The 16,356-nt window shown below is 35.4% G+C and overlaps 2 protein-coding genes across 4 annotated transcripts; one reads left to right on the top strand and one right to left on the bottom strand.

Moving 5' to 3' along the window:
• Positions 1 to 425: 425 nt before the first annotated feature.
• LOC103339287 (endoribonuclease Dicer homolog 2-like) lies at positions 426 to 5,069 on the bottom strand. 3 transcript variants are annotated; one of them, XM_089043602.1, is made up of 10 exons: positions 4,936 to 5,069; positions 4,683 to 4,776; positions 4,233 to 4,522; positions 3,691 to 4,133; positions 3,361 to 3,464; positions 2,943 to 3,139; positions 2,177 to 2,386; positions 1,644 to 2,057; positions 1,129 to 1,404; positions 426 to 878 (listed from the first exon to the last, which is right to left on the bottom strand). In XM_089043602.1, exons 2-10 carry the CDS (start codon positions 4,765 to 4,767, stop codon positions 537 to 539), a joined length of 2,361 nt encoding a protein of 786 aa, XP_088899728.1. In that variant the 5' UTR covers positions 4,768 to 4,776; positions 4,936 to 5,069; the 3' UTR covers positions 426 to 536. The 3 variants fall into 3 exon arrangements, with proteins under 3 accessions (XP_088899728.1, XP_088899729.1, XP_008240779.2); XM_089043603.1 differs by having other exon boundaries at positions 4,233 to 4,507; XM_008242557.2 differs by lacking the exon at positions 4,936 to 5,069 and having other exon boundaries at positions 4,233 to 4,507; positions 4,683 to 4,785.
• Positions 5,070 to 10,881: 5,812 nt separating this feature from the next.
• Positions 10,882 to 11,973, top strand: LOC103339247 (uncharacterized). Its single transcript, XM_008242519.3, has one exon. It carries the CDS (start codon positions 11,147 to 11,149, stop codon positions 11,912 to 11,914), a length of 768 nt encoding a protein of 255 aa, XP_008240741.1. The 5' UTR covers positions 10,882 to 11,146; the 3' UTR covers positions 11,915 to 11,973.
• The last annotated feature ends 4,383 nt before the right edge of the window (positions 11,974 to 16,356 follow it).

Here is a 16,356-nt window from a genome sequence, read left to right as displayed (position 1 = left end):
CGATTTACACCTCTATCTTTTTATTTAGAAAAGTAAGAATATGAATTAAATTTTATTGCCAAGTTAAAGAAGAATCTTGTGTGAAAAAAGTGTGTAATAAAATGAAAACGCCTGATTTAAAAAATGACAATCCAAGTTTGCAATCCAAGAATACAATCCAAGTTTACAGATTTAATCCCAAACACTTTCCTAAAAATACAATCCAAGTTTACAGATTGGATCTTAGTTTTCGAAACTTTTTTTTTTTCGCATTATGAACAAAACTGGCTATAAATTGTGTGTTCATCTAAGACACAAAGTGAAGTACATTAGAACATGAATTCTCTTGTCAGAGTGCTTGCCTGACATATATATAAGATGCCTATGTGTGACATGATAGTAGAATAGAATGACAACTACATAACTTTGAATGTGACAAGACTTATGGTTATCCAAGAATATTATAAATCCCAATACTACAACACAAATATTCATAATGTCTTTGAAGCTATATGTATGCTGGAACATCTTTAAATTAAAACTAGTTTCATTTCGGATTAGTTTCCTTTCGACAACCTCAAAAATTCTTTGCAAGCTAATCTTTTTGCTGTATCGTTATTAGAAGCTGTTGATGTATATTTGTATTTGACAACCCCGTTCGCTTCAACCTCTATTGTCCTGGTAGCCACGCCGTTTTGGATGGACTTCACAGGTTTCTTCATAATATACTGCATTTTTTGGCAATAGTCATGGAACTCTCTTACAGGATTGAGCGGCATCGTTTCTGGAGAAACCAACGGCTCTAAAAGAGGACGTATACTTTGAAAGACGGCATTCTTATCATATTCAGAATCAACAAAAATTGCCCCTGCTAGAGACTCAATAATATCTGCAAGTACCTGTCATAAATTGTTAAAATGCAGAGGAGTTAGTAAATGATTTATTTACTAACAAAATATATGATTTAGATTTGTTTTTGTTAAATTGGATCTCTCCCAGAAAGAGTTAGTAAATGATTTTATTAAAGGAAATTGAGTTCATTCAAGTTGATTCATCCAGGAGAAACTTTTATTCTTGTAGCAACCAAGAGAAAGAAGGAAAAAGTGTAGCAGAGAAATGATATGAGCATGATAAGCATTAAAAACCAACCTCGGAGAAAGATGTCTCAGATTCCCATCCAAAAGTTGATTCCATAGATAACCTCTCAAAATTGTTAACAGTGTTGGCAATATTACTGTGGACATTGTCCGAAGCAAGAATGTGTTCGTGTAGTCGAGCTTTCACTGCAGATAGTGCATAACAATTGTTGTTCACGGAAGCAGACCTCATGTCAGTTAAAACTCCTGGTGACATACCAGGATACTTATTGTACAAGTAAACAGTGATCGCATAATCCAACACTGCATCACCAAGAAATTCTAGCCGCTGCACAACAAAGAACACACTTCTGATAACTTTTTACGCTAAACCGCTGCTTTAAGGAGTAAATTCAAAGAGACAGAATTGAACAAACATGGAAGTGAAATGAACCGAGTTTTATATTTCCGTACAAGCAAAGAACAACAGTTATCGGTTAGAATGAGCCATACAGTTAACAACATTTTACAAAGTAGACATGCATGTAATAAATTTCATGGTCATTGCATAATTGCATTTGCATGTACCTCATAACATCCTGGAATCTGAGGAAGCATGTAAGATCCATGGGTTAGTGCTTCTAGTAGAAGATGAGGATGACGAAAGGAATAGTTGTTAAGCAGGGATTCTAAATGTCTGACATCAATGAGCTTCTCTGGCTGCACTTGGAAGTGCCTCTCATATGGTGTATGGACTAAATCCACCTTTATACCAACCCAATTCATGAAATATATGGCAGCTATTTCACCACCTGTGCTAAGAAATGCACCAATTAGTGCCTCAACTACATCAGCAACCCTTTTACTTTTTACCTTCCTTCTTCCCCTAATGTAGATATTCCTTTTATTAAAAGGCAACTCCTCATTTAAGAAAGAGCCTCCAGAATAATCTCCGGGTATAATCCACGATTTTGGATCAAAACACTCGTTACGAATAAAGCCCTACAATACAAAAACAATCATAGAGAAGTCACGCGGGTTAACAATCTGAACACAGCTCTCAGTTCATGAGGATAACAAGATCTAAAACACAAAAAGTAAATAGAATAAAGAAATGCTACCGGAAGTTTGCGGTCACAGCCAAACTTGCAAAGGGCATCATTGGAAATTATTTTTTCCCTCTTTGCAGTAAGATCCCCCTCATCATCATTTTGATAGGTTTTAAAAAGCTGCTGACTTGCAGCATACTTAAGAAATGAATCTCCAAGAGCCTCTAAGGATTCCAAATGCAAGTTCTCTTTGCAATGCTTTGTGGTAATAGCTTCCAAGACCTACGGTAGATATTGGATACAGAACAAAATCAGATGTAACGTTCAGAACCACAAAAAATCAAGGACACGCAGATAAATAATCACTTGGTCGTCAGTTCTTATAGGCCAGAGGACACCTTGTCCTCTGTTCTTTTTACTCTCTTTTTTTCACTGAATGAAAGTTTGTTTATCATCATAAAAAAGAAGATGAATTACTCAAACCTTGCTTCATCACACTCATTCTCTAAATACTATGACAACAAGGTTGTCATAAAACGGATAACCACTTTATGATTCCATTGAAGCGTTTACCACTAACAATAATCAATTATCTAAGTTGTATCATGAAAACATAGAGGATTTTATAAAGAAAACAGAGGGATGGGGTCATCCTGAGTAAAATCAAAGTGGTGTCATGGAAAACAACCTAGCCTGACATTCATTTTCATCAACTTATAGGGAAAAAGAAAAAAAGGAAATCACTAAACAAATATCAGCAAGCACCTGGGCACAGAAATGTGCCGTCTCGATGAAAAATATAGCATAATACTTTGTCCTGCGAACAAATGTAGCATACCTTAATGGTTGGAATAGTAACATTTTCTGTGCAACGATCCAAAACCATCCTTTTCAAGTTGACAGCAAGAAGTAAAGATTCAAGACGATGCATGATGGATGGAACAAAGGAGAATGAATATAAATTGCTGACTGATAAAGGCGACATGACTATAGAGCAAAGTTCAGGCGGCAATTCAACAGAGGTATGACATGAATCTGCAAAGAAAGTATTGTAAAATCAGCATATAAATTCGTCACACCTAATCCACTGAATTGCAATGCATCTCCAAACCGCATTATGATATGTTAGAAATGGGTTATGAATAATTGATCACAATTTTCATTCAAAAGACAAGACTGCAAAGATGAGCAGAAAACACACCGAACAATTAAATGAAACTAGGCTTCCTTATCTAAAAGAGGTTAGAAAATCAGACCTCTTTCTGTGTGTAGTCTGCAACTCTTAAGATAATTTTGTACTTTGAAAATTTGTTTCCCCTTGAGCAATAACTGCTGATCAAAACGCAACTTGATCCCATGCCTGAAATAAGAGAATGATTCAAGTTACTTATAAATGGATTGCATATACAAGAGAAAACACTCCACGTATATAAATACCGCCCTAATGGCACAAGAAACAACATTTCATCCAATAGAAACAGAAACTACTCTGAATATTTCATGATGTCCTTTCTTTGGATACACATGATCACTATATGCAAAGATGACTCGTGCAAATTATAGAGGTATATGATACAAGAATATACTTTTCTTCATAGTACGTCTTGTAGCTACGAGCTCTCCTGCCCTTAGGTCGCAGAAGTGAGTTCCCATTCATGTCATCCAACAAACCAGTGATGCAATACAGGAGACCAGTATGAGGGGTATAGACCAAGGAATTCTGGATCCTGCAAGTACAAACCATACCGTTTTTGGTATGTAGAGCACCGGAACAATTTTTGGGTGGAGAACAATCTACATGATACTCAGAATTTTCTTCACACCGAAATGAAACAGACGTCACGCATTCCCAATCAATGATCGAAGGTCTCTGGTGCATTCTTGCTGCTGGGAGCAAAAGGTAATCAATTGATTCATTCCCAAGATTTTGTCCCAAACAAAGTCTCTCTAAAACTTTTCCCAAATTTGGCAATTCGTGATCCAGTAGAATTCCAAAAATTGTGATTTGGAACCTTCTGCATTGAAGAACCTGGCAAATAAAATTACAGAAACAAGGGAAACCGTTACTTCATTTTTCGTATGATATAACAATAATACTAAACAAATATTAAAATGCAGGAAACATTACTTGCTCTGAACTAAGATGAATCTCTGCGGCCTTTTTAAAGTTTACAGTTATAGTACCCCTGCCAACTTCCAAGTCAAAAGTCATAGTTGCAATATCGCAATCAAGTTCGCTCCTCATGCCAAGTACGATATCATTAACTGGAATATCATAACAAAAATTCGGCTTCATCTCAATTAAGTAGCAATGATACAATGCACTAGCATCATTTGAACACCAAGGTTTGAAAAGCTCAGCTGGGACATAACTGGGTTGTTCATCATCATAAGGCTCACTCCCTGCACACATGGCAACTAGAAATGACAAAAGAAATCTATGTACCATAAAAATTTGTAATAAGAACAAAAATGGAAAGGATTTTAAACATTAGTAAGTGTTGTAAACTAATAATTCTACAGGTATAACTTATAAAAGGCAGTCAAGGCATGGGCAGACAGAGGTTAGAGAAGTTACCAGGCTCTTGTGTCGCCTCTTCCACAAGAAGAGGAGCGGCAGATTGTTGTTGGGTTCCATCTATCTCCCTGTTAAGTGGTTCCATAGTTTCTCCCTGCATCATTCACCAAAGCAAATACAAAAACAAACCCAGTTGTTTAAAGAGTAACTAAAACATAAAGGACAACAAATTCGAATCGGTGCCCACATTGCAAAGAAGAAAACGGCGTGTTAAAGCCAGCAGTTAAGTTAAAGAAAGGAGGGAGGGACTTACAGAAACTGATCAAAGAAGAGACTAAGATTGAAACTAGAAAAACAGAGAATCTGAAAACTGTTGGCAAATGTAAGAGTAACAGAGAAGGTGTGCCTTTAAAACAAACTGAGTTGGGCCACTTTGGAATTTCAAAGGACACTGAATATTCCATATTTAAAAACTTGTTGAGGAAGCAACTTCGTCTGGAAGTTCATATGAAGTTGTGGGGAGAGAGAGAGATGAAAGCAAAGCGGGCTCTGAAAGGTTCGCAGGAAACGAAAAGAATAGGAAAATACTTGTGCAGTCAGTTACAAATTTTAACTGAGAGTCACTGAGGCGAACTGTGAGTATTTTTGTTTTTTCTTTTCTGATGGAGAAAAAAAAAAGGAAATTTGACGATGCTAAATTTGCTACATAAACAATGAATATATTTCAAATAACTAGATGTAAGGGCCAACGGGTCTAACCCAATGTAAAAAGGTCTTAACTTGCAAATTAGTGGTTACAAATTCAAACCCTTATTACATCTTGATAGGCCGTGTTTATAATTTAATAAATAAATAAATAACTAAAACTAGATGTAAAGCATGGTTTGAAATCCATTTATTTTCTTCTTTTTTCGGTTGTCCAAATATTTCTATACATGGATTGTAATAGTTTATACAAACAAATTTTTCTACAATATCATCTAAATCCATAAATTTGGAATCAATGGAGTCTGAGTATTTTTCATGTGTTAATTGTTATGTAACAATTTTGACAATAAAAGATGCTTTTATCTTAGTTTTGCAAATGTACTAAGTTTTCAGATTTCAGTTACAATTTGGGTCTAGTTTAACTTTTCACTTGTTCTTAAGTGTTTTGAATTTCGATTCAACAATATTCGGAACAGATGTTGAGTTTCAATTTCAATTCTGAAATTTCAGAATATAATAACTCCGTACCGATGCAGTAATTCAGAAATGATATTTTGGGAATTTTTAGATGATTATTTTGGCATGTTTGGATTATTATTTTTTTGGGTGAATAATGATTAAGCTAAACCCCCAAAACAAAATTCTTGAAGAATTTCAATGCTGACATTCAAATGACATAGAAGAAAATGTTTAAAATTTAAACCAGTTCAAAGTTAAAAATTAAAAAGACGAATCACAACAATCAATATAGATAACATTCATCTCAATTGTTCTTTGTCAAGGCTGTATTCGTTTATTTGTTCGTTTTTATGTGCAGGTAGATCACTAAAAATCATGTTTTTCCTAGACCTATTACGGATGCGGTAGTAGGTGTGGCAGCAACGACGCTTCTTCAGGCGGTAGTAGTAGGGTTCGTTTAGACTCTTGGGTTACTTAACGGTTTCAAATATGTTGTATGTGGGCTTTGTTTGGGTTTATGGTTAATTGTGGTGATGTGAGCTAGTAGTTTTAGTGCTGCTTTTGTTTGCTGTAATTGCTATAGTTTTGTTTGTAACAAGTTAATTTGTTGCTGTCTGGGGCTTTCGATGTCCTATTAATGTCTTTGATTGTACTATTAAAGTTTATCTAATGAAGTTTATTTTTTATTAAAAAAAACATAGATAACATCCATAATAGGAAAAAAAAACTTACTTGTAACAGGGATATCACTATTTTGCTATCCTGGCTAATAACATAATGACACGTAAAAAAGTTATCCTACGTATCAATATGTTATTAGTCGGGGATAGCAAAAAGTGTTATCCCTGTTACATGAGAGTTTCTCTCCCATAATAAACTTAACACAAAATTTTCAACATAAATTAAAAAAAAAATACAAAAAAGATAATATGAGGTACTGATTTTGTCCTTTCACTCTTGAACAACATATCCATGTATGATGTATAACTAACATTTTGCTTAAATAATTATTGACTTTTACCAAACCAAGGTTCATACTTCAAAACTATTATGTTTGATCATGTGTAACTACCAAAAAAATGAGCAGTAACGGCAGATAACATTGGCCTCTATACATACAAATAGGGGCATTTATTATTACTCTCTTTTTTGCTTTGCACATGATTCTGAAAATGTGCACTCCTAGAACTTCACAGTGTTTGAAGTGGGCACTCTAAAACTTCATCAGCAGTACATGGTAAGAAACGTGCACCCATTTTTCTAGGATCATCCAACAATGTATTTCGACGATTAAAACGGTCTATATTTTACGTTGCAAAAAATTGTTCATATCTAAAATTGTTTGTCACATCTAAAATGTGTCCTCACTACTGAATGAACTGAAATTTGTTTCATGTGTTATGTGTAATGCATATTGTCTCATTTTACTATAATACTAATTACAATTCAAGATGATCATTTTCATTGCCTTGCTATGTAAGTCCGATAAGAAATTTTTATTTTTTTTCAGGAGTCCGATAAGATATCACTACAGCAAACGACACCTTTCATGATACGTACGTTTGGCATCTTTATTATTTTTCTTATCCCTTTCTTTCTTTCTTTTTCTTTTTTTTTTTTTTTTTTTTTTTTTTTCTCCTTTTCCTTTTTCTTTTGTCTTCTTCTGCTTCACTTATTATTTTCTTGGTCTTCTTGGTTCTTTTAATAGATTGTTGTTCCGTGTGATAAGGATTTGTCTACGTCCATTGTGTACCTAGGTAGAAGGCTTTTACATATTATTAAATACTTACCAAATAGGTTGAAGTGTCGAAGTAGTTTACCTAATTAACAAAGGAGAAAACGATTCTCAATAATATAAACATGTAGTATACTAATTTATATCTTCATATTAATAAGGTAACACGATTTTATATTTCTCTTCATGCATGTTTTCTTAATGGGTGGTTTCGACATTCGAAAGTCAGTTGAGCAAAACTTACATATTAAACTCGACGGCACGAGTGAATTTCATTAATAAACATAAAAAGATACACCTAGTTAGGAAGGATATAATTGTAGCCTTACCCTCAAATGTATCTCTATCCATAAATAAAGTTCAACAAATACAAAAATAAAAACTAAAACCAAAAGTAAGTGCAATGCAAAATAAAACAACACTATTTTAAATCTAAAATTTAACCATGCGAGACTTACAACTCTTAAATTCCTCAATTATCAATGCATTATCGATATTATTAGCAAATTATCTTTTATCCCTAATTAAACCCTACAATACTCAATTTTAAATTAAAACTATAATTAAAGATATATAGAAAGTATAGGGAGAAAGAAGCTTCTGATGTCGAGTAATTAAGAAAGAGAGAAACATGCTGATGTCGCATAGCCAAAAGAGAAGGAAAGAGAATATATGAGACCACATTGGATGGTTAGCATATGTGTAGGGTTTACTTTTAATTTTTTTAATTTTGGGCTGGGCTTATAACATATGTAGATTTTCTTTTTTTGGGCTAGGCAGGCACCCAACCTACCCTGCGCTCAAAACTTTATTTTGACCCATTGGTTAGGTAGAGATTATATATATATATATATATATATATATATATATCTTACGTGCATTATACTTGTAATACCAATTTTTTATTATTCGATGTATGTAACTTATGAATTTTTTTTTTAAAACATAAATGTTTCGAAATCAAATTCAAAATTTAAGAGTAACAATGCCTTAAATAAATTACTTTTAATTTGTTTTCATTATTTACCTTCAAGGGCAAGACACCGTAAAAAATAATAATAAATTCAAATAGAACCTCCATTCAATAAGCGTAAGGCAAGGTTTTTTTTTGCAACAATTGTAGCATAGACGTGTCATATCACTTCAGTGTCAACCAACTTATATAAATTCAGCTTCACTTATCTATATAAAAGTTTATAAAAGATAACAATATCTCAATCACTACCATCCTTGCATTCTTTAATCAATGAAATCTTACAACTACACAAGAAATATCATCATAGCTCGACTTGCCATTGCCAACACAAGAAACTCCAATTCATCATGTATCATCTCCACCACCATGTCAGGTTCACAACTAATTACTTTCTCAAAAGGGCTGCCACCAAATGCCCTTGATAGTGGAAAAACACCCTCAACAATAAGTGGTTCATCCTCAAGACCTCAACTAAATAAAGAATAGTAAAGTGACTGCTTTTATACGCATGCATGTCGCTTTTGGGTTAAAAGGTAATTAAAAAGGTAAGTAACATTTGGTTTTGCATTTCGGATAGGTGTCGTATGTTTTCATTGAAGTGATCATATGACAATGCTTGTCTCTATGAACATGGCCAATCCTTCGGAAAGGCCAAAGATGTAGCTTCCTTGAGTCCCTGATGTGAACTTAATTTAAATACCAAAATTTCCCCTTCGAATAGCGGAAGACCAACCCACACAAAGAAAGGAATTGTTTTTACTTCAACCCTAATTGGAAGACATGCCAATTTAAATGGCCTAGTTTTTAGCAGAGAATTATATGTGTCAGCAGCCCGAACATGACACCATTAACAAGACGGTTGTAAAGAAATAGTCCCCAAAAAAGGAAACAATACAAATGCAGATGACTAGTGCTCCAAGCTCGTCATATAAACATATATATATAAAAAATTCATCTTCTTTCTTTTTGTTTTCTTCCTCTGTTTTTATTTCTTCAAAATACCTGGACTTCACACATCTTATAAGCACCCTATGTTGGTGAATATTCAATGGTAACAACCAGTCTATTAGAATGACTAATTAAACCTATTATTATCTTAGTCTAATTCAATTTCGGAATTCGTATTTTAAAGGTTTAATGTTATGAATTTGTATTTGACAAATAGGATATTTACAAAGTACTTTTCAACGATCAATCAGTGGCGGTTATAGGATTTGAAAGCTGATGGGGCAAAACTTATATATTAAACTCTATAGTACGAGTGAATTTCATTAATAAACATAAAAAGATACACATAGTAAGGAGAGACGTAATGAGCCTGAACCTTAAATGCATCTATATCTACAAATACAAAAACTAAAATAAAAACCAAAAGTAAAATTAAATTTTAAAAAAAAAGGAAAAAAAATATTTCACATTTAAAAAAAGGAGAAAACATGGGACTACATTAATTTTAAAAAGACAACAATGACAACATCATGGCGCGCTTCCTAATTCCAGAATAGGGGACTTTAGTTTGGCTCTCTGGATCTTCTCTCTTGGGGTTTGTGCAAGACAAGAAAAATTAATAATCATAATTTTTAATTTAATTTGAAAAGGAAGACAAAAAAAGAGAGAGGAGAGAAGAGAGAGGAAAACAAAGAAAAAAGAAAGAGAGAGGAGAGAAGATAGAAGGAAAAGAATGAATAAAAAAAAGAGAGAGAGAGATGAGAGAAGGAAAAGAACGAAAAAAAAAGAGAGGGAGAGAAGAGAGAAGGAAAAGAAAGAAAAAAAAGGTTTGTATAGGTTTAATTTAAGTGGGCTGGACATATGTAGTGTAGGTAATATTTTTTTAACAAATATTTGGGCCGGGCATGATCCCATCCTGCCATAGGCTAGAAACGCCCTTGCAATCAATGTACCCACAAAAAAGTCATGTCAGAGACTAGCCACAACTAAATATCGAATGTATCAAAGGTGTATATCATCATATGAGTTGAATAGATACCCTCCTCAAAACCAATTTTGAGACAAATACCATAAACCAAAGGCTAGTTGGTTTGATTCATGGATTGGAATGATAATTTAACATGGCAGCTTATGTAAATAATGAAAATGGTATTGATTGAAGTACCTTCATATGAGGTGGAGTTCTTTTTTAAAAGCTAGGTCTTTTTCTTGGTAATAAAGGTAGAGTAATATTTTGGTATGATTATCACATTAAAATATTTCTCCTAAACAGCTAAATTAGATTTATAAAGCCATTCAAATTTCAATCTAAATCCAATCTTATTTTGGCCTTAAAGTCACCAAAAGGAGCTGGAAAAAATCTCCACCAGACAAATGTGTGATCCTTATCCAACTCCCAGGCTGTTTTTGTGCACAAGGTCCAGGCAAACCCAAGACCAGCACTCCTCAACGTACGCCCGCATGCACGCATGAGCTGAGCAGGATTGGAGATCCGTGACCCAACCCCAAGCTGGGCACATCCTCTCCGAACTTGCTCTAGCGACATATGCAAGGACTAAAACCGTCTCTGCCATAGTGGTTCGCTTGCAGGGGAAACCTGACGCCGTGGCCCACTGCGAAAAGGAGCTCTCCTCTTGTATGCATGCGACCGCCAATTTACCCTAAATATTGATCAGCTTTATATAAAGCTGCATCAACATGGCTTCAACATCATCGGTGATGGAGATTCCGATTTCAAAGCATGCAAACGCTGAGCGCTCAGCCAAGGTTCCATTGCTCCCGGTTTCACACAACCCTTATTCAAAATCTCATGTTCCTACAAGGTGTAATAACAAGGTCTCCTCTGTACCAACAATTGCCAAATTCACCCTTGTCATTTTTCTCTCCCTTGTCGCTCTTGCCATTGTTGTATTTTTGCCATTAATACGGAAGGAGCTTACCTTAGGCCCCCAAGCCCCCGTGGTCGAACTTACCGCCTTAACCATCCACAAATTCAACGTCTCCGAAACAAACCTGACGGCCGAATGGGACGTCAAGTTGAAAATTGGAAACCCTAATCTTGTCTCTCATATTTGGTTCGACCGGCTCGAAGGCTTTGTTCTGTACGAGGACAGAACACTGGCCATCGAGCAGGTGGAGCCGTTCGGTCTGCCTATGAAGACGAAGAACCAAGTGCGGCTCAGGCTTAGAATGGTGAATTGGGATGGGGATCAACCGGCGCTTAAACAAGGAATGTTGAAGAAGATGAAGAGGGATAGAAAGCTTGGGGGTGTGAGATTTAGTGTCCAGATGGCAATTTGGGCGACGTATAGGAGTGTGTGGGGGCGGTCGGCGCAACGCGTGATCATGAACCCACAGTGTTTAGATTTGCACGTTGCGTTTGTGCCGGGAGCCACCGCCATAGGTCTTGGGATTTTGATTGGTGATGTACCTAGGACGTGCTATGTTCCCATGCTAGCTGAGTAATAATTAATTTTGTGTTCGTGCTAGCTGAGTAATAATTAATTATAATTAATTTTGTCTTCTTTTATTTTTTGTTGGTTTTCCTCATAGGTGGTTGTATTTTGGCGGATGTGTATATAATATATATATATATATATATATATATTTTGTCTTCAGAAAATGATAAAAAGTCCTTCACACAAAACCAAAATATTAAAATGTTCGTGCTAGCTGAGTAATAATTAATTGTAATTAATTTTGTCTTCTTTTATTTTTTGTTGGTTTTCCTCATAGGTGGTTGTATTTTGGCGGATGTGTATATAATATATATATATATTTTGTCTTCAGAAAATGATAAAAAGTCCTCCACACAAGACCAAAATATTAAAATGATTCAGTCTCTCCAAAATTGGACAACTCGGTTCAGTCGTTGTCAAGCGACAGTGAAATAATTCTTACGTCGTTGTTGGATGGCAGAGTTGTTCAAAATCACTCTCAACAAGTGACATAAGAGTTATTTCATGTCACTGTTTGACAATGACTAGATCGATTTATCCAATTTTTAAGGGACTACACCATTTTATCTTAGTGCCCCCTATTTGTCCTTATGTGGTAAAACCCCCACCCATTTTTTGTTGTTGAAAAAGTACATACAATATTCTAAAATGGAGGATTTTTTACTTCGGAATAATAACCATTGAAGATGCTATGAAATATTATTTGGTAATTATTGGCTTAATTAGTTTAATTGAGATCATTCCTTTGAACTTTTTCAGTCAGGAATTCTATAACATGCATGAAGAAGCCCCATTAAATATTTAGGGCTCGTTTGGTATCCTACTTGGATCCATGTTTTTTAAAGTCAATAACAATTTTTGAGTCCAAAGCCCATAATTTGAGTATGGTAAAGCCCATTTTTCAAAAGCCCAACTCAAAAACAACTTAAAAAATGCCTACTTTTAAAAACAAAAAAGTGAGGTTTTACAGTTTCTCTCTCTCTCTCTAGTCGGCACCTACTAGTCTCCCAGATCTCTCTCTCCTCCCTATCTACTTTTCTTTTGTTAATTTCATTTTGGGAATCTAGTGTTTCTGATTTTTTTATTTTCATTTCAATTTTTTTTTTTAGATCTTAAAAATATTTTGGAGTTCTATGCCAACAAGTTTTTAGATCTTAAAATAAATATTTAAAAACTCATGTTTTAAACAAATCATGATTTTTGAATTCATTTTTTTTAATAGGATACCAAAAGTGCCCTTAATCTCTGCTCCACAAACTCACCCTCATAAACAAAAACGTACAGTCTTTATTGTGTATTATATACAATGAGGCAGGTTAGGAATTTCGAGTTTGGGTCGAGCTTGGGCTGAATCAAATTAGGAAATAGACATGATTAGGGTTTGTCTCGACCTGAAATATGTCTCAACGAAAGTGAACTCTTGCAAGCCGAGCTTGGTGATGTCCGACGTGAAATAATTATTCCACTGTATATATCTTAGATTAAATATATTAAAAATTGAACTAAATAGAATGCATAATAATAATATAGACTAAATATCAGTCCTGCTCACTTAAGAACCTAAAAATGAGGTCTTGTGAGGACCTATTTGATAAAAGCCATTGGATGAATTTAATGGCGCATATAATTAATAGTTAAATCCTCACTCACGCTCCTTATTTTACCAAAAAAAATCCTAATTATTCTAATTAAAAAAAACAAAGAAAATTAAAATTAAAATTAAGGATTCACATTCAAGCTCTCAACTTCTCCCACCACTTGCACCTTGTTGAACCTTAGATCGGCGGCTCTTGTAACAACCCCAACCCAATTTAATTGTTTTATTCAACTTATTTCTAATTATGAATTTCAATTTTTCCTTTTGGGGTAGAGTCACTTTAGTCACTTTTTAATTCGGAAGGATTTTGGGGAATTAAGTGGCACCATTGCATATAGAGCTTGGTGATACGAATCCGCAGACAGGCGGCACGCTCAATCCCATAAAGGTCTGAAAACTAAAAGGACGTAAATGGAATTTTAAAATTTGGCAAAAATCACTAAATACCCGATTCTCTCTCTCCCTCCCAACCCCTCCCCCACGCATCACTCTCTCTCTCTCTCTCTCTCTCTCTCTCTCTCTTTGCGCACAATAGCCGTGTGCTCCAAGGAGTGGAGCGGCGCCATCTAGCTCTCTTAGGCCACGAGACCAGACCCAAAAGACCCGAGCCAGCCTCTTCGTCCTACCCCACCTGTTTGTGAACCTGCACTCTAGTGCCGACGAGAGCTAAAAAAAGGCCCGATAGTTCATGGTTTTTCCAACGCCATTTCCGGCAACTCCGGCAATAATTTTTGACAAATCCAAGTATGAAATCTCATCCTCTCCATAAGTTCTTGCTGTTTATGTAGGTTATTAGGATCAATTTTAGGGTTTGGAAACTCAACCTAAAAACCTAGAAAATCTCTGACGGTTAAGTTGATTTTTCGGCCACTTCAGTTACTTTTTGGCCATGGTCCAAGAACCAAAAATGCACCCTTTGTGTACTGAATGTATTGGTATATGTATTGTAGGGTGTTTCGAGAAATTTCAGTTGCCGAAAATTTCTCAAGACACCCAAGCCTTGCCCGCGACTAGTGGCGGCGCGTGGGACACTATGTGACGGCCGATTAAGTTCTAAAATGTTCTCCTTGTGATCCTGAGCAAGTCGGTATGTTCGGATTTGGAATTGGTTATCATTTAACAGTCGAACGGATATTGCACCCAATATGAGATATTCGGGTTTGATAGGTTTAGACCGTTTGATCGGTACAGGCCGTTAGATGAGTCCCAACTTCAAATATGTCATTCCTCGTATGTCTAGGATCATGTGGAAACTTGTGGATAATGAATTGGGGTCCCTGATACTCCGAGTCAATGAATTTGGGATTAGGTAAACTAGTTACCGTCCGATTGAGAGCGATCCGACCGCTCAATCGAGACTAAACCCTCAGACCTTGGTTAGTAGACATTGTTGGATCTATAGGAACCTTCAGATCGGAAATCAGAAGTCGTTGGCCCTACGGACCCCGTTGACAAAAAATGAGAAGTTTGACCAAATTGTTTGCCACGAGTCTTTTGAGATTGTCTCGTCCTTTGGGGAAAGTACTAGAATGGCGTTAGGACCTTTCTAAAGTTGTGTATACACGTTAAGTTTCCGGGAACTAAGGTTTTGAATTTAATTTGCGGTTGAGGTCTATTACTAAGTTATGATAGTTGGAAAATTGTTTTAAATGTGCATTGTTTTCAGAAGTTTGGAATGTATTTATTTTATGTGTGTGTTTATTTGTGATACAAATTGGGTTATGGGGATGGTGTGAATTGATGCATGATTTGATGTTGAATGACAATATTTTCTGCGTGAGCCTAGAATTTGAATTTGATTGTGGAAAACTGAATGGTTTGGAAATTAGCACTTGCTTAATGGAGTTATAAAAATGTGCTATTGGATCGGTTTTGGCTTTTACACTGTGGTTTGAGAATTACAGAGAATACATAGTTACTATTATTATGGTTATGATTAAAGTATATGGATTGGGTGATATGGGGTTTGATTACGAAAGTATTTTACGGAAATTGCATGTGTAAGCAAGTTTTGATTATTATTTGAATGATATTTTGGGTCTTATGGAATTTATGCTTTTGAGATTTTATTTTCTGTACTATGAATAAAAAGAGGGTATATTATTTTATATTGGAGTATTGAGAATTTGGAAAAAAAATTTGAATTAAGAGAGGGTATATTATTATATATATATATATATCTATGGGTTGATGAAAGTGGATTTCAAATTGTGGCTATGGGTTACACGCCATCATATGTACCTCCTCTTGGATATTGGTACTTGGATACTAACACTTGGAAACGATGGATACATGGGAAATGATGGATATTGGATATATTGGATATATTGGAAATTGGGCACCTTTGGCGGGGTGTGTCGTGGGCCCTTGGCGGGATAGTCTGCATGTATAGGACTTAGTTCAGTCGCACGAGTATTGAGGATTCTGCTGTGCGTGCCTGGGAGCCCAGTCCTCGGTTGGATGGCTCGTTCCCTAACCACATGGTTATTGAGGATTTTCCTATGTGGTCTAGTCAAACAATCCTCCGATTGGATTGTTTTCCCCTGGTACATGACGTGCACCATGATATATACCTCCCCTGAACAATGATATTGGAAACAGTAGATATGGATACTTGGATATGTCCAAACCCGGGCACCCTTAGTGGTGTGTTTCGTAGGCCCTTGGCAGGGTAGTCTCCGCGTGTAAGACTTAATATAGCCGCACCGGTGTGATCATTGTTTTGATGTTTGGATAGTGTTGTTTTGCAATATACTCCTTAAATAGGGTATGGTTGCGGGAAAGAAATGATTTTGAAAAAATAATTGGAGTTTCAGAGTAAATGGTTAGTTTTAAAAGAGTTATGCATAGTA

This window comes from Prunus mume, linkage group LG8 (assembly GCF_029339155.1).
Source record: "Prunus mume cultivar Tortuosa linkage group LG8, ASM2933915v1, whole genome shotgun sequence".
Classification (NCBI taxonomy): domain Eukaryota; kingdom Viridiplantae; phylum Streptophyta; class Magnoliopsida; order Rosales; family Rosaceae; genus Prunus; species Prunus mume.
This window is presented reverse-complemented; position numbering and strand designations above follow the sequence as displayed.

Bases quoted from the DNA above. Each gene is read 5' to 3' on its own strand.
- LOC103339247 (XM_008242519.3), top strand. From the start codon at position 11,147: ATGGCTTCAACATCATCGGTGATGGAGATTCCGATTTCAAAGCATGCA.
- LOC103339287 (XM_008242557.2), bottom strand. From the start codon at position 4,785: ATGATGCAGGGAGAAACTATGGAACCACTTAACAGGGAGATAGATGGA. The intron at 4,508-4,682 runs GTAACTTCTCTA...CCATGTGTGCAG, and splicing joins AGAGGCGACACAAGAGCCTG to GGAGTGAGCCTTATGATGAT. The intron at 2,058-2,176 runs GTAGCATTTCTT...TTTGTATTGTAG, and splicing joins GCTGTGACCGCAAACTTCCG to GGCTTTATTCGTAACGAGTG.